Below are 18741 nucleotides of genomic sequence, written 5' to 3'. Positions count from 1 at the left end.
TGGTGACCCCTAGTTTTTGTATTATGGGAATAAGTCAATAATTTTTCCTTATCCACTTTCTCCACATCACTCATGATTTTATATACCTCTATTATATCCGCCCTTAGTCTCCTCTTTTCCAAGCTGAAGAGGCCTAGCCTCTTTAATCTTTCCTCATATGGGACCCTCTCCAAACCCCTAATCATTTTAGTTGCCCTTTTCTGAACCTTTTCTAGTGCCACTATTAAGCCCTTCAGGCACTGGAAGCTCAGCCAAGAATGCAAATGCTTTTCGTAGACTGTGGGTACTGTGGGATAGCTGGAGTTCTCAGTCCCCCCTCCTTCCCTCCAGTCAGGCTACCGTGTCCACGCCACTGTGCTGCGAGGGGTGGGGAGACCATTGCTGCACACAGGCAAGCTGCATAGGGGCCAGGGCAGAATCCGCATTGCAGAAGAAGACTCTCCCGTGCTTCCCAGGTGTAGGTGCCCCCTGCAGCTGTTTGCTTTCCCCAATGCACAGAAACCCCAGTACAGCCCTGAACAAATCAGTCCCCCTTACTCAGCATTTTGGGGTTAACCCTAATGTCCAAACCAAACTGCTCTTGCTGCAATTTAAGCCCCATTACTTCTTGTCCTATCCTCAAAGGTTAAGGAGAACACCTTCTCCCTCCTTGTAACAACCTTTTATGTACTTGAAAACTTATGTCCCCTCTCAGTAGGTATACTGTTAGTTTTAAAGATGTCCTTACACATATAGCTAGCAAACATGAAATTAGTTACAAAAAATCAGTGCTCTGTTTCACATTCTCAGTTGTCCATCTGCAATGTGTAATAAATACAGTATTTTCTCCAGAAATAATATGACTATGGCTGCATACTTCTTATACTCCTCAGAAAACTCTCATAATTAAAAATAAACTTCAGAATACACATGGCAAAGTTTTTTAGCCTGATAGTTTAAATGCAGATTGAACAGTCAGCAGCAGTCTGGTGGAAGAATTAAAGCTTTTCAGATGAACTTTTACATTTCCAGAACTGTCTGGGTTTTGGTTTTATACCTCAATATTCTTTGATTTTTCCCCATTAACTTACTGACAAGTGCTAACAATTTTAACTGTAGCTTAATTAAAAAAAGCCATTTGATGTTTCTCACTATTGTTGAAATAGGTCATAGCACAAGTATTAAGAATTTTCAGATTAAAAAAAAAAATTGACTGACTTTTACACTTTCACATCTCCAGACTGACGCAGTCAATGTATTATAAATTTGGTAATACAAATATTTTCCAAACCTACACTTCCCATCTCAATTTGTAGTCTCAAATTACTTCTCACCCCCAGGATGCCCAATGGATATTAAATTGATAAATCACATTTTAATTTTGAATCACTTTCATGACAAATTCCTCCTATACTGCTTCACAATTATTACACATAAAATCAGCTAATAATATAAGTTGTATTGTAAGAGATTGGGGCCTGTCTCATCGCATTCTCTTCTGGATGGACCTTGGCTTGCTCTTCTTGAACTCCCACCCACCCTTTGGGAATTCTGCAAGGAACTGTCTCATTGTCTCTAGGGAAGTTAGTTTCCAGCAGGGTCAGTTGTTATGGTTCTCTCTCTTTTAGTTCAAGTCTCCTCAACAAATAAGGTCAAAACGTCTCAGTTTCCCTTCTGTTCATTCCTGTTTCAGGGAACAGCTCCTTCCAGCAGTAGCTCTGCAGCTCCTTCTCTCTATTTCTTGCTCTTCCTTTTATGAGAATCAGCCAATTAAGCTGCAGATCTTTTACCAGGCACAGCCAGCAGTGCTAGTCAGCCAGCCACTGGCTTCTGACCTCAATCAAATAGTATCCCTTATACCTTCACAACTATGAATAGGCTTATTTACTATTGTAAAATGACTTAAAAGATACCACACTACAGTGGGGACAGTATAGTGACAAATTAATTTCTGATACTGATATAGAAGTACAGGAAAAAGGGACATAGGAAATATTGTATTACCTAACAATCCATAACGTAGATGTGCAAAATGATCAAGTGGCAGGGTCTTGTTTTTAATTTCCTTAACAAACTTGCAAGCTGTGTCTGGAGGGTCTCCAGTACCAGTAGTGGAAATAATAACAACAAGAGGGTCCTTTTCTGTTACCAGATTATACTATAAAAAGAGTGAGAAAAAAAGGCAAATTAAAAAGAATAACCCAATACACATCTATAATCAAGTCAAAGAGCTGATCCTGGCAGTGTTGTTTTTTTACAATTGGATGGTCTCTCACTTTCCACTTTATCCCAAATTTTTACGCTCTCTTCTTCCGTATCTGCATGAGACCATAGTAAGCCTTATAAATAATGCTAAGTTTATTTGGGGAATAACACATTCTCTCACTTTGTATTACTTTTTGTGCTTGTAACCTCTTGTTTATTAATTTATTCTAACATGTGAAACAGTTTGTATAGAAGAAGAAAAGAGAAAAAGACTATCAGATTGCATGATCTCATGTCAGAAGTCTGAACTGCCTGGTCATCACTTAACTCTATGATGTATGTATGATTAACCTAAAGAATGCAAGTGGTGTTACACAACAGATCAGTGTTCATTTCTTTTTGTACAAGATGTAAACAGCACTGTCTTGCAATATGGTAAAAAAAAAAAATTGCACTCAGTAACATTATAAAAATCTTATGAAACAGGATAGAGGGGTAAAGTGTGAAAGCAATACACAGGTATCCATACTAATCCTGTGAAATAATGGCATCTGCACATTTAGGGTCAAATTTTCAACAAGTCTTTAATCTCACACCATTTGTATGACCAATCAATTGAGGGCCAAATCCTGAGCACATCATTACTTGCATATCCAAAGATGAGGTGTTTTGAAAATGTGGCCCTTTACAGTATCTGCCACCTATCATTTGGAAAATGCATCTTTTGCATATCTCCCTTTTAACTGATTGTTTGTTTAAGTGTTATATGTTGCTTTCACAAGAACTACTTAAATCAACTCTGGTATTTATTTACATGCATTTGAAATTCTCAGGTGAAAACAATTCAGCTTGTTTGATGAGTCAAGTTGTACATAGCAAGAAAAAAGTGGTTGCAGCTGCACTTGAGCTTAGTGGCAAAAGCATATCAATTGTCAGTTTGATTAATCAGACATCTACATCATCTGAAGTATCCCTGCAGGGTAAGTTTGGAATCACATGAACAGCTAGCAGTTCACATGAAAAAGACAATTTTAATTTAAACACATTCCAAGTGCTTTTATTTAAACAAAATGCTTAAATCTAAATATTAAGATTATGACAAGTTATAAATAATGGTTACGACACAGATGTACAGTATCTAGCTCAGGCTACTAGTTTCTAATTTAACCATCTATAGTACAGATAAAAGGAGGTCTTATCATAAGGCCAGTGTTACATCTTAGTTTAGAACTTAAGATTTTGTGGGACTTTTTCATACCTATAATAACGTAAAATGCTATGTCTTCCACCTCTTTCTTAAGGCACACAAAAACACCACTCCACAGACCCAGTCCCATTATATAATTCTAAAAATTTCTAAATTATGAATGAAGGCAAGCAAACAAGATCTAGCGGGGCTTTTTTTTGTTTTTGGGCAACCTTTCAAATAACTTGTTTTAGCTGTGTCCAATGTAAATTGTAAAACTAAAAACTGAAATGTATTTCTGTTCAGATGCTGTTTTACACCCTGAACTCAACCCCTCAGACGAAGCCAGCTATAATATTAATAATACAGCTGTGCAAGAATAAACCCACAATGAGGACTAAACATCTTCTTTTCCTTTGTACATATCAGAATCAAAATAATGAGGCTTAAAAAGAGTCTTCCATCAATCCACAGGCAAGGCTGGCATTAAGTCACATACAACTCTGCAGAACCACAAACCCTTGGGATGTGCTCTGGGTAAGAGGGCTGGCATACTATACAGAAGAGTCAAGACCTTTCGATACATTGCTGAAGTCTCATGCACATACATTATGGCATAAATCACTTCCTTTTAGTGCTTTCGGAATTATCTCTGTAGCAAGCCATTGGAGTCACTAAGGGTATGTCTACACCGCGAAAAAGCACTGCAGCAGCAAGTCTCAGAGCCTGGGTCTACAAACTCAGGCTCACGCTACAGCACTACAAATAGCCATGCAGAGGTTTTGGCTCAGGCTAGAGTTCAGGCTCTGAACTCCGAACCCTACCCTCCTACCAAAGGCTTCAGAGCCTGAGCTCCCGCCTGAGCTGGAATGGCTACACAGCTATTTTATTGCCGTAGTGTGATCCCCACAAGCCTGAACATGTAGACCATGGCACTGTGAGAAGGGTTTTTTTTTGTTTTTTCCAGTGCAGATATAACATAAAAGCATCAGAGATGCCCTGGCAACTTAGCTGTTGTTGCTAGGCCATATGCCACCCTCCAGCTGAGGTCACTCCTGAGTGCCCAATGGTAGGTCAAAACCTTCTCTCCTTGCATTCTCAGAATCTGGTTTCTATGCTACCCTCTAAGTGCAAAGTCAAGAGGTAAAAAAGAGAAGAGGTGGCATGGTGCATGCTCTGTCCTTGCCTTAATGGGTGAGCGTGTGCATGCACAGCTGCATGGAAGTGCTTATAGGAGACATCAGAAAATTGTTATTCTCCTTTCCCTATTGGCAAAATTAGTCTAACTCAGCCAGTTAGTCCCTGATCTGACACAAGTGAATTTTGTCCCTCGGGCCTCCCATGTCGGATTTCACACAAGCCCCAAAAAACCTAGGCCTAGCCCTAGTATATTTTCCCCTGATTTGTCCTAGCCAAATAGAAGACCTCTCCATTCAAATACAGCTGCTCCCTGGAGAGATGTGCAAAGCTATACAAATTGTCTTCTTCTCCTACCAAAACAAATAATAAACTTTAATCAAAAAATTCTCACATATGCCCAACATTTCATCTCATCAGTAAATCACAGCTTGGTACCAACTTGCCATATCTGACAAAATAGATTTGTTCCAGTAGCAGGCCACCTCCAGCCAAACAGGCCTGGAGATGACCCCCCATGAATCCGTAGAGATGTGGACGGAAGAGACAACTGCTCTGAAGTAGACTGGAGGCTCCCTCTCCTTTTGGGCTTGCTTTATGTTCTTTCCATTAAGAATTGTTAATGTGTATAAAATATACAAGATGTGCTACTGTAAGTAACATTACACAGTAAGTGTTCTTTTACAAGTAGAAGCTCTACTGCGAAACAAGTAGTATTTCTCATAAAGATGAAATGAGAATAGTAAATAGTTTACTTTTGTGTTCTCTGTTGCTCCTTTGATTACATGAAAATATCACCCATCCCTGATTTCCGGAACAGGTTTTGTTTTCTGTTTATTTATTTCCCCAGGAATATCAGGAATGTCAAGTTTTATCTTTTCTGTTCTTGTTGGAGGACCTAGGTGTGTGGATTTGGTCCTTTTTACAACCTTTACCAGAGAGTGTGGGATTCCTGAGTTCTTAAAAACACTTTGGTTTAGAACTCTCTTTACTAGATAGGTGTAACAGACAAACAAAACAAAACCCCCAAAGAATTTTAATCATTCTGAATTTAAATCACAACCCCTCTCTATCAGGTCTTTACTTTCTTGGTAGCACTGATATCATGAGTCATCCTTGGTAACTGTAAATTCGCTTATGTCAACAAAGCTAGACTGGATGACTTAGTGGGATTCTACAAATCACAGAGATAAACCTACATGGATCTGACTGCCATATTGGGATCTATGCATATATAGAACCGAGCCTGTTCTTTGGGCATTGTCGTAATACAAATAATAAATAAGACCAAAAAAATTGCGATGCTTTTTTTTTTTTAAAATGATATGGCCTCCCATTCACTAAATACTGAATTAATTCCAGCAAATCATTTCTGCATGTCTAAGAATCATTTCAACAGGCCACTTTAATGCCAGTGTAGAGACACACACACAGAAGAATATTCATATACTAATTTACTACTCCAAGCAAACCATTAACCATAAAAAGGATACATTTGCTACAAGGCTGGTGGAAGCCTCAGTTAGTACTGATCCAAACCACTGACATGGATGTTATGAAAATGTAAATATACATGATATACTCTCTTCTCTATGCATGCACACAGCTTCCATTATCATTAGTGGCTACTATAGGAGCAGAGGAAAATACATTTCTTAAAAGTCTATTTTCCAAACCAGCATAGAGTATCTCACCTTGTCAGACTCACTTATACAGTGAATATCAGCTTCAAATCCATGTGCATCTGCCTGCTCGCATACCTCCTCAGCTATGGCTTTTGCCTGTCCCTTCTGTGTTGCATAAAGCAGCAAAAACCTCCTCTTTATTTCACAGCACATTTTAAACTATACTGCAGAAAGGAAAAGGAAAGACAGGTTTACTTCATACAAAGAAATCGAAGCCTGACCATCTATAGAAAAATAGACACCTGGTTTTTACATTAAATATGCAGACCAAGGGGCCTAGACTAGAGGGAGTCCCATGCAGATTGAACCCTATGCCTACACAAAGGTCCTTGCAGGACTGAGGCTTGAAGGACCAGTCGGTGACAGCAACACACCATATTCATGTGGGTTTTCATTGACTTTACTTGGAAACAAAGCAACAGAGCAATGATTCTCACAAAAAGGAATGCTGCTATTTGTCACATGATCCCTTATTTCCCACAGAAAATTGGTGTATATTTTGACGTATTTTTGGAGTTTGTGTAAAAGAAATGGGTGGACACTTGGTGATGCCAACAGCGTAAACATACAACCAAGTGCAATTTGTTACTTGTTTAAAAAAAAACAACCAAGCTTTCCCAGCACAAGTAACTTCTGCTCTAGCCACTGTAGGTCAAATCCTAAAGCCTTTATACACAGGTCAAAAATTTACTGAAGTCAACAGGTGTCTTCCAGGAATAATGACTTCAGCATTTGGCTCTGTACTTTATTATTATTCTTTACTCCATGATTCAAAAACTACGTATTTCTAATAACAGCAAAAATAGCAGTATGTTTTTCCTTAGAATGAGAATACATATTAAAGTGATCAAAGCAATCCCTAATATGAAATGTGATTCCCTCCCCAAATATACAGGTTTTATTGCAGGTAATGTGTGACAGTACACCTTTACTGCTTTAAGTAGTCCTATAAATTAGAGTGGGTGAACCAAGAGATAACTGTCAGTGGTACAGTGCTGGTACCATGCCTCAATTCTCATAAATGATGGAAAAAGTAACTACTGAGAAGAAATAAACCTTTCGTTGCATTTTGGTGTATTAAAATACTACATTTTTACATAAAATTTAATATTAATAATTATGAAGACCTCTTCAAACAAATCTGTCTGAATTTGCAACCTGTGAGAAATAAGTTTTACACACAAAACAAAGGTACAAATTTACCTTTTTTCCTTTTCAACAGGAAAAACATAGGGTATATCATGTATGTTAAAGATTGGACTTTTTAAAAACTCATGATATTTGATTGTGATATCGTCACATAAATACTTTATATGGATTCAGACTGCAAATCCAAATCCTGTATTTTAATCCTGATTGGCTTCCCCTTCCTCTGAATGAGGTGAAATTGCATTTCAAGAGGCTAAGTGTCTGTTGCTTCTAAACTTTTACTTTTCACATCCTCAAAGAGAGAGAGATAGCCAACTCCTTTGCCTGATGCCACAACGCAACCATATTTATGCTGAAATACTGATATTCTTCTACATTAGCTCATCTACTGGAACTAAAGGGTAACTGGCTGAAAGGCTTTTTGAATCATTCTGAATTGAAAACACATCAATATTTAAGCTTTAGCAAGATGGAAAGCATATTCGTATTCTAGGACCTCAGAATACAACAATGTAAACATGGAGCATCAGCAGCATTTCTCTGCACAGCTCCACAAATACAGAAACCATCTGTGGGGCAAGACTTTCACTCTTCAGAGACTCCTCTGATCTCCAATGATCTCACTAGACCACCGGTTCTCAACCCACGGGTTGTATGTGGCCCAATTAGCACACAGCTGCACCCTAGCTGCGTGCTAGAGGCCGCAGGGCCCAGGTGGCAGAGTCCGGGTTGCCAGGCTGCCCTGCTCGTGTGGCAGGGTGTGGGTTGCCAGGCTGCTCTGCCTGCACACTGCGGTCTGGGGCTGCCCTGCCCTGTGTGCCAGGGTCCAGGCTGCCAGGGCTGTGCTGCCCTGCCGCCCAGCCCTGCAGCGGGGTCCTCTCCTGGCCCCCCACTATGGATCGGTTTCTGGGTGGGGGCTGGGGTGCTGGGCATAGGCACATGGGGGGCAGTTGGGAGGGGTGCTGTGGTTCTCAACCTGCGGTCCAAGTAACACATTTTAGGCTGCATATGCAGGCCACATGATAAATAGTTGAGAACCACTGCATTAGACCTATCTAGTGAGAAGCGAATAGTTTAAAATATCAAATTAAATCCAGAAAAAAAGCCTCTGAAATAAAAATCCATATAAACTAAATACCAGCTGTACATAGTCCTCAACTTGTGGACATTTGTGTCAACCTGATTTGTTTTTCAACTGATGGCAACAGACGAGGCTTGAACCAGTTACTAGTAATAGGACTAAACAGATGCAAAAGTTTAAGGGAGGGAGGGCCAGTTAAGTCCATAAGTGATGTCTTGGTAAGAATCCCACCTCCACAGGTACCAGGATTTCTACCAGAATGCTTTCCCTGGCCCTGCGCATAGGATCCATCTTTCTTCTCTGCATATAGCTAGTAAGTGGCTAAGTACAGAACATCAAAGTTACAAACTGACTGGTCAATCATACACATAATTTGGAACCAGAATTACACAATCAGACAGCAGTAGAGGCAAAAAAAAACAAAACAAAAAAAATCAAAAAAACCCAGTACAATACTGTGTTAAATGTAAATTACTAAAATAGTAAAGAGAAAGTTTAAACAAATATTTGACACAGTAAGGAAACTGTTTGTGCTTGTTCCATTTAAATTAAGATGGTTAAAACAACATTTTTATTCTGAGTAGTAAAGTTTAAAACAGTATTAATATTCAGTTGTAAACCTTTGAAAAAAGAACCATAACATTTTGTTCAGAGTTACAAACATTTCAGAGTTATGAGCAACCTCCATTCCTGAGGTGTTCATAACTCTGAAGTCCTACAGTATGAAGCTTCACCACCTCTGGCTGTGAGAATGGAACAAGAACTTTCTCCCTCCACATTAAAGTCTGACTACTGTGGGAGCACAGCTCTATTCTACCCCTCCTCCAACCAATGATTTTTGGGCCACCATTTTCTTCCTTCTCTGTGAAGAGCTACAGTGTTTACGCTGTTGCTGCTCACAACTTTCCCAAGCAGCACAAGAGCAAAACTGATAGATGACTGGTGCCTTCCCACAACTTTCCCAAACTGCGCTGGCTCCCTCTGGCTGCTCTCCCTAGAAGCCAGGCCCCGGAGCCACTCCTAGATACTGCCTGGTGCAGCACAGCAACTGCTTGGGAGAATGCCTCGCTGTGGCTGGGCTTGGCTTCCAGGACAGAGGCAGAGCAAGTTGGAGCCCCTCCTTCCCCCCCCACCCCCGAGTCCTCGCACTCTTAGGCCTGTTCCACACTACGCAGTTAAACCGATTTTAACAGCGTTAAATCGATTTAACGCTGTACCCGTCCACACTACAATGCACTTTATATCGATTTAAAGGGCTCTTTAAATCGATTTCTGTACTCCTCCCCAACGAGAGGAGTAACGCTAAAATCGATATTAACATATCGGTTTAGGGTTAGTGTGGCCGCAAATTGAAGTTATTGGCCTCCAGGCGGTATCCCACAGTGCACCACTGACTGCTCTGGACAGGTATCTGAACTCGGATACACTGGCCAGGTATACAGGAAAAACCCTGCGAACTTTTGAATTGCATTTCCTTTTTGGCCAGCATGGAGCTCTCATCAGCACAGGTGACCACGCAGAGCTCATCAGCACAGGTAACAATGCAGTCTCCTGAGAATAGAAAAAGAGCACCAGCATGGACCGCACGAGAGGTACTGGATCTTATCGCTGTATGGGGAGAGGATTCAATGCTAACAGAACTCTGTTCCAAAAGACGAAATGAAAAAATATTTGAAAAAATTTCCAAGGCTATGATGGGAAAAGGCCACACCAGGGACTCAGTGCAGTGCAGAGTGAAAGTTAAGGAGCTCAGAGAAGCATACCAGAAAACCAAAGCAGCAAGCGGAAGTTCCGGGTCAGGGCTGAAAACATGCCGCTTCTACGCTGAGCCGCATGCAATTTTAGGGGGCTGCGCCACCACTACCCTCACCCCTTGTCCATGGATTCCGAGGTGGGGGTTATAATCTCAACCATGGCTGAGGATTCAGCGGAGGGGGAAGATGAGGAGGAGGATGAGGAAGAGGAGGACGACCTTGCAGCGAGCACACAGCACTCCGTTAGCCCCAACAGCCATGAGCTTTTTGTGACCCAGATGGAATTACCGTCCCAGCCCTCCCAAGCCACGAGCCCAGACAGTGAAGCCATGGAAGCGACCTCTGGTGAGTGTACCTTTGTAAATATAAAACATGGTTTAAAAGCAAGTGTTTTTTAATGATTGATTTGCCATGAGGGCTTGGGATGCATTCACAGCCAGTAAAGTTACTGCAAAAGTTTGCTAACATGTCTGGGGATGGAGCGGAAATCCTCCAGGGACATCTCCATGAAGCGCTCCTGGAGGTACTCCAAATGCCTTTGCAGAAGGTTTCTGGGCAAGGCAGCCTTGTTCCATCCACCATGGTAGGACACTTTACCACGCCATGCATGTAGCAAGCAATCAGGTGTCATTGCATGACAAAGCATAGCTGCGTATGGTCCCGCTGATTGCTGGCATTCAAGAAACATCCGTTCTTTATCTCGCTCTGTTATCCTCAGCAGAGTGATATCGTTCATGGTAACCTGGTTGAAATTAAGGAATTTAATTAAGGGGACAGAGATGGCCATTTTGCTACTTGGCTGTTGCTTAAAAGAAATCCTTCCTTGCATGTAGCAAAGTGGGGGAAGGGGAGGAAGGATAGCGCTGAGCTTTTTAGCGTTTGGCCAGCAGGAATCTTCCCATCTACCAGCCACACGGTGGGGGGGGGAAGAGGGGTGATTAGCAGTGATCTTCCATGATACCAGCCATGCGGTGGGGGAGGGGTAAAGCAATCCTAGAGAATTGGAGTGGGAAGGGGAGGGATTGGCGTCTGATGCTGCTGCTTGTTAACAGGAAAGAAGCATCAGAGGGCACTGTGTATATGAAGGCTGGAGAAGCTGTGGCTTACCATGACTGTATGCAAGCTGAATTGTGATGCCCGGACCTGCGTCTGTGAGATCTGTAACAGCAGAGCCACAGGCACTCAATATTAAAAGTTTCCAAATGCGACCTTGTAGTGAAATCACATGTGCTATGTAAGGTGAATAGTGTTGTTCACTGTGAAAGAGTATAACCATTGTTCTGTAAAATGTATCTTTTTAAATACTTCTCTCCCTATTTTCCCTCCCTCATGCAGCTGCACATTTTTCAAGCCTCCCTACTCCATCCCGAAGACTAGCTCAGGTAAGGCGGAGGAAGAAGAGGACGCGAGATGAAATGTTCTCTGAAATCATGGAAGTAACCCGCAATGAAAGAGCTCATCTGAAGGAGTGGAAGGACGTGGTAGCAAAGTACAGGAAAGATGCCAGTGAATGTGAGGATAGGAGAGACGCTCGAGATGAGAGGTGTAGGCAGGAAGATCAGTGGTGGCGGGATGCAACGCTGGAGCTGCTGCGTGATCAAACTGATATCCTCCGACGTCTGGTGGATCTTCAGGAAGAGCAGTGGGGTCACAGAGTGCCGCTGCAGCCCATGTTTAACCACTCTCAGTACTCACCATGTTCCATATCTTCCTCACCCAGACGTGTAAGAACGCGTGGGGGAAGGCTTTGTGCACCCGCCCACTCCACCCCCGTGGACAGTCCAACCAAAAGGCTGTCATTACATTGAAATGTGCTTAATGGCCTTTTCCTTCCCTCCTATCCTCCTCCCAAACCACACCCGGGATACCCTGTTAATTCTCTGCCTCTTTTTATAATTACATGCTTTTTAAACGATAGTGACTTTATTTCCTTAAGCAAGCTGTAATCGAAGGGGGAGGGTGGGTTGCTTACTGGGAAGGAGTCAATAAAGGGGGGGAGGTTCATGAAGGGGAAACAAACACAGCAGTCACACCGTACCCAGTCCCGCGATGAAACTCGTTTTCAAGGCTTCTCTGATGCGCACCACTTCCTGGTGAGCTCTTCTAATCGCCCTGGTGTCTGGCTGCGCGTAATCAGCGGCCAGGTGATTTGCCTCAGCCTCCCACCCTGCCATAAAGGTCTCCGCCTTACTTTCACAGAGATTGTGGAGCACACAGCAAGCAGCAATAACAAAGGGGACATTGGTTTGGCTGAGGTCTGAGCGAGTCAGTAATGTGCACCAGTGCGCCTTTAAATGGCCAAACGCACATTCTACCACCATCCTGCACTTGCTCAGCCTGTAGTTGAACAGCTCCTGACCGCTGTCCAGGCTGCCTGTATATGGTTTCATGAGCCATAGTATCAAGGGGTAGGCTGGGTCACCCAGGATAATGACAGGCATTTCAACATCCCCAACTGTTATTTTCTGGTCCAGGAAGTAAGTCCCTTGCTGCAGGCGTTTAAACAGAGCAGTGCTTCTGAAGACGCGAGCGTCATGAACCCTTCCTGGTCATCCCATGTGGATGTTGGTGAAACGTCCCTTGTGATCCACCAGTGCTTGCAGCACCATTGAAAAGTACCCCTTGCGGTTTATGTACTGGGTGCCCTGGTGCTCCGGTGCCAAGATAGGGATATGGGTTCCATCTATCGCCCCCCGACAGTTAGGGAATCCCATTGCAGCAAAGCCATCCACTATGACCTGCATGTTTCCCAGAGTCACAACCTTTCGCAGCAGCAGCTTAATGATTGCTTTGGCTACTTGCAGCACAGCAGCCCCCACAGTAGATTTTCCCACTCCAAATTGATTCCCGACTGACTGATAGCTGTCTGGCGTTGCAAGCTTCCAGAGGGCTATTGCCACTCGCTTCTCCACTGTGAGAGCTGCTCTCATTTTGGTATTATGGCGTTTCAGGGCAGGGGAAAGCAAGTCACAAAGTTCAGAGGAAGTGCTCTTATGCATGCGAAAGTTTCGCAGCCACTGCGAATCGTCCCACACCTGCAAAACTATGCGGTCCCACCAGTCTGTGCTTGTTTCCCGGGCCCAAAATCAGCGTTCAATGGGTAGAACCTCCTCCATTACCAGCAGGAGCTCCAAAGCGCAGGGGCCCACGGTTAGGGAGAATTCAGTGTCCATGTCCTCATCACTCTCGTCGCCGCGCTGCCGTAGCTGCCTCCTCCTCGCCTGCCTTTGCAGTTCATGGTTCACCATAGACAGCACGAGAATGCGCGAGGTGTTTAGAATGTCCACGATTGCGCTATTGATCTGAGCAGGGTCCATGCTTGCTGTGCTATGGCGTTTGCTCAGTTCACCCAGGAAAAAAGGTGTAAAATGGTTGTCTGCTGCTTTCAGGAAGGGAGGGGTGAGGTTGTACCCAGAACCACCCGCGACAATGATTTTTGCCCCATCAGGCACTGGGATCTCAACCCAGAATTCCAAGGGGCAGGGGAGACTGCGGGAACTATGGGATATCTACGGAATAGCTACCCACAGTGCAACGCTCCAGAAATCGATGCTAGCCTCGGACCATGGACGCACACGGCCGAATTCATGTGCCTAGTGTGGCCGTGTGCAATCGACTTTATAATATCTGTTTTATAAAACCGGTTTATGTTAATTCAAAATTATCCTGTAGTGTAGACATAGCCTTAGAGTCAGTTGTTGTCCCTGGAACCTGAGGCTGTGCAGGGAGCGGTGGCAGCAGCAGCCTGCTTCCTGCCTAGGCTCGACTTCTGGGGACAGGAGCCAACTCTGAGCATGCTCGAGAGGTGAGGGAGCGCCAGCTTGCTCAGTCACTGTCCCCAGAAGCTGAGCATTGGGGGGTAACCTGCCACAGCCAGGCACTTTCCCAGTCAGCAACTGAACTGCACCAGGCAGCAACCCAGGCAGTCTGGCTGGAAGAGGCTCTGGCCCTGCCCCTTCCCTCCTGGCCCCGCCCCTTCATCTCCCCATCTGGGCAGGCTGCTGGAGGGGCACTTGGCCCTTTGTGCACCTCCCACAAGTCTCCTCTGAACAGGTCAAAGTACCTGTAGTAGTCTAGTAAAACTACATGCCATCTTGACAACAAGCTTACTTCAGTTATTTATCTCTGAATACTGCCAACTTTTTTTTTTTTTAATTTAAAAACTACAAAAGGAGCTTATTTTACCTGTCCTGAATTAGAAGAACACTGTTGGTCAGAAATATTCCAAGACCCTGCCTCACAAAGAAGCTAACTGAAGCCCACATGATTCACATAAAACAACAGTGACTCACACACTGGTGAATATCTTGCACAGTGCAGGATATGTACCTGAACTGACACTATTTTCTGTACTCTTCTTCCTTTCTTGTATATACTCAAAAGGCAGTAGGTCAGTTCATTTAGGCTATAGGTTCCAAATGAAAGATAATAAAATTGAATAGTACTAAAATGTCATATTTTGACAGCAATGCCACAGCAATGCCTTTTAACCTCACCACATTCACATCTGTTGACACTTACATGCCCCAAAACAACAAAGTGTTCTAAACACTGAAAACAGTAAGACAGAGATTTGTTTGCCCTCCTGGCTGCCTGTGACCCAAAGAGCTCCTCAATGCTCATTGGCATAGGGTCCACTCTACTGAAACTGATATCTGGCCTGACATTCACTACCTCCGACACCACACTGTTGTTGTAATATGTATCCGTAAGGTATCATATCTAAACCAATTAAAGGCTGGCCATGAATATGATTGTGTGAGGTATGCATCTGTTGCGTGTAAACTCTGCAACTGAACGCCACCTCCTGGGTCCTAGTGCCAGTCATGCTCCCCTTCTGCGTGCTGGGAACCTTCCTGTTTTCTGTGCAACAGTGAGTGCCCGCAGTGGGGTGGGGAGGGGAAAGAGGCAGTGGGGAAGGAAGGGGGTGGAATAAGGCAGGGGAGGGGAATGTGGGAGTGAGGCATAGGTGCTGGAACTAGGGGTGTGGCCACACCCTCTGGCTTGAAATGGTTTCCATTATATACAGGGTTTACCGTTTGGTTCAATGGCTCTCACCACACACACATACACCCCCTACAACTTGTTCCAGCACCTCTGGAGTGAGGGACAGGGCTGGAAAAGGCACATGAGAGGGGAAAGAAAAGGGATAGGGGAATCCCGAGGGGAATCAGGAACCCAGCATGCAGCATCCCCTCTGCAGCAGCAGGGACTCCCAGTTAAGCAGGCCCATTGAACCCTCAGCCTGACAATCCCTACTCCACTGAGCCCCAACCAGCTGCACCCAGACCCCAACCCCATCAAGCCCCACTCCCCCAACAAGCCCCATCTCCCCACACCCAGACACCCCTGCTGAGTCTCAACCACCTTCACCTGGATCCCCTACAGCATCTCATTGCCCCTGCAGCCGGAGCCCCTGTGCATCCAGATTACCCACTGAGCCACCCACACCCAGACTGCCCCACATAGAAACCTCTCACCCACAGACGGATGCCCCACACTAAGCCCTTCCGCAGTTGGATCCTGCTGGGCTGAGTCTGCCCACATACACCTGTTATGCCTGGTGGCAGAGGGGAAGGGCCCTGGGGTGTTTCTGGGGCAGGTCTGTCCCTTGCACTGTGTCAGGGTTGGGGGCTGCCTCACTGCCAAGTCCCTGTATCAGGGGAGGTGGGGGCTTCAAGGTAATCTCACACATCAATGGAGCCAGTAGCCTATGCTCATTTATTTATTAACAAATAAAATTTGCAGAATTTTAGAATATTATGTGCATAACTTTCTTTTTTTGGCAAGATTTTTTAATTTTTTTGGCACAGAATTCCCTCAGAAGTAAGCAAAGTCCTCACTTGCTGAAGTAGAGGGGTGTGACTTAAATTTGGGGGGTATCCTGAACAGAACATCACATTGCCAACCAAAGACAAGTTGTATTGCAAATGACACATAAGAAACTCACTGAGATGCTTTGGGGAAGTAAATGTGTACAGTTCACATTTTCAAAATACACTGTGCAGGCATACAGTGTGGACAAAGCCTACAGAAGTCAACAGCAGCAGGGGACAGGCTCAAACAAAAAAAAAAATCAAGGTGACACAGTTTAAAGCACAATTATTATATTTTCCCAAAGAACAGAACACTGTTTTTTTGTTGTCGTTGGTTTTTTTTTTCCAAAAGGGAGGGGGCTTCATGCCTTTTCATATTGGGAGGAAGAGTAGAAGAAAGAAGCTTGTATACACGTTGACTCAATATAAAAAATAAGAGTGAAGGTATTGTTGAGCCTCAGTCAACCATTCCAATGGAAAGGGCTCCCTTGCCACACTGGCAGACCTCCTTGGACTCCCCTTTGCCAAGCCAATGAGGCAGGTGCCTAACTGTAAAAGCATTAATGAAAACAGGATGTCATGATTAGGAAGCTCATGGGTAAAAGTCAATCCAGAAATAAACTGAGGCCATGTCTACATCTAAAATTTTGCAGCGCTGGTTGTTACAGCTGTATTAGTACAGCTGTATAGGGCCAGCACTGCAGAGTGGCCACACTTACAGCAACCAGCGCTGCAAGTGGTGTTAGATGTGGCCACACTGCAGCGCTGTTGGGCGGCTTCAAGGGGGGTTCGGGGAACGCGAGAGCAAACCGGGGAAGGAGACCAGCTTCGCCACGGTTTGCTCTCGCGTTCCCCGAACCCCCCTGCAAACCGCAGGGAAGGAGACCTGCTTGCACGGAGGTTCGGGGAACGCGAGAGCAAACCGCAGGGAAGGAGACCTGCTTGATCGGGGGTTCGGGGAACGAGAGAGCAAACCGGGAAAGGAGACCAGCTTCGCCGCGGTTTGCTCTCGCGTTCCCCGAACCCCCCTGCAAACCGCAGGGAAGGAGACCTGCTTGCACGGAGGTTCGGGGAATGCGAGAGCAAACCGGGGAAGGAGACCAGCTTCGCCGCGGTTTGCTCTCGCGTTCCCCGAACCACCCTGCAAACCGCAGGGAAGGAGACCTGCTTGTTCGGGGAACGCGAGAGCAAACCGCGGCGAAGCTGGTCTCCTTTCCCGGTTTGCTCTCGCGTTCCCCGAACCACCCTGCAAACCGCAGGGAAGGAGACCTGCTTGCTCTGGGGTTCGGGGAACAAGAGAGCAAACCGGGAAAGGAGACCAGCTTCGCCGCGGTTTGCTCTCGCGTTCCCCGAATCACCCTGCAAACCGCAGGGAAGGAGACCTGCTTGTTCGGGGAACGAGAGAGCAAACCGGGAAAGGAGACCAGCTTCGCCGCGGTTTGCTCTCGCATTCCCCGAACCACCCTGCAAACCGTAGGGAAGGAGACCTGCTTGTTCGGGGAACGCGATAGCAAACCGGGGAAGGAGACCAGCTTCGCCGCGGTTTGCTCTCGCGTTCCCGGAACCACCCAGCAAACCTCAGGGAAGGAGACCTGCTTGCTCGGGGTTCGGGGAACGCGAGAGCAAGCTGGGGAAGGAGACCAGCTTCATTACCAGAGGCTTCCTCAGGTATGCTGGGATACCTGCTTATTCCACGGAGGTCAAGAAAAGCGCTGGTAAGTGTCTATACTTGATTACCAGCGCTGGATCCTCTACACCCGAGACAAAACGGGAGTACAGCCAGCGCTGCAAACAGGGAGTTGAAGCGCTGGTGGTGCCCTGCAGATGTGTACACCTCCTAAGTTGCAGCGCTGTAACTCCCTCACCAGCGCTGCAACTTTCTGATGTAGACAAGCCCTGAGAACACAACTCTGGAGTCTTAAAATGTCACCTGGCCTGAATAGGGCTTCTTGTCATGAAGGATAAAATCTACTGAATAATGCTGAGTGCCGGGGGGGGGGGGGAGGGGGGCTTCTGCAGGAGGGGAGGAATTGTGAAGACCTAAGAGCCGCCCTTGAGAAGTGCTTCGCGCTCAAGGTAAGAACGACGTGAGAGCCACGTGTTCTTACAGACAGAGCGGCTCAAATGCAGTTTACCACGTAACCCTCATCACGGAAGAAGATAACTGACCAGACTATTTCCCACGTGAGACCCGAGGATAATCGGAAGAAGTGAGATTGTGTCCGGAGTTAGAGGACAGGTCTCTGCTCCACCTCAGCCTTCCAGGAGCCACGTGTGTGAAACAGACCGAAACTGAGATTAAAAAACCCACCTCACTCCGCTTTGAAACCGATTCCCCAGAGAGCAGATGTCCTCGTATCACGCCCCGCCGGCAAGTCTCAGGGAAGGGACACGGAGGCTGCGCCCCTTTCACCGGCAGGGACGGTCTCGCCTCGTCTTCTCAGCACGAAACGGGGTTCAGTTCTTTAACCGGGCCCAGGTTTCCCTTATCTCGCGCCCGGGTTTATCGCGGCAGCCGGGCCCCGGGCCCCGCCCAGCAGCTACGGGCCTCACCGCGAGCCCAGCCCGCGCGGCCGGCCGCTAACGGTCACTCCGCTCCGAACGCGCTCGCGCCCCGGGAAATGGCCCGGCCCCTCACCAGCTCCGCACTGCCCGGTCTCCCCGAGGCTGTCGCACCGCGCGGAGCAGGCCCCCGCGAGCCAACTGCCGCGTTGCCCGGAGTTGAGCCAGGAGCGGCCCCGCCCCCTTC

General features: G+C 45.7%; 1 protein-coding gene across 5 annotated transcripts in view; it reads right to left on the bottom strand.

The window, feature by feature from the left end:
* The window catches only part of MTRR (5-methyltetrahydrofolate-homocysteine methyltransferase reductase), a 146397-nt gene extending 127677 nt beyond the window's left edge, over window positions 1-18720 (bottom strand). For 2 of the 5 annotated variants that reach the window (XM_030551683.1, XM_030551687.1), the window contains exons 1-3: window positions 18304-18558; window positions 6202-6356; window positions 1984-2137 (exon numbers count right to left, since the gene is read on the bottom strand). In XM_030551683.1, coding sequence (XP_030407543.1) covers window positions 1984-2137; window positions 6202-6345 — 298 coding nt within the window. In that variant the 5' untranslated portion in view covers window positions 6346-6356; window positions 18304-18558. Of the gene's footprint in view, window positions 1-1983; window positions 2138-6201; window positions 6357-18303; window positions 18559-18630 lie in introns of those variants that run through there. The other 3 variants (XM_030551684.1, XM_030551686.1, XM_030551685.1) reach the window with 3 other exon arrangements.
* Between the last annotated feature and the right edge of the window lie 21 nt (window positions 18721-18741).

This window comes from Gopherus evgoodei, chromosome 2 (assembly GCF_007399415.2).
Source record: "Gopherus evgoodei ecotype Sinaloan lineage chromosome 2, rGopEvg1_v1.p, whole genome shotgun sequence".
Taxonomy (NCBI): Eukaryota; Metazoa; Chordata; order Testudines; family Testudinidae; genus Gopherus; species Gopherus evgoodei.
Note: the sequence above shows the minus strand (reverse complement) of the source record. Positions and strands in the feature narration are given on the sequence as shown.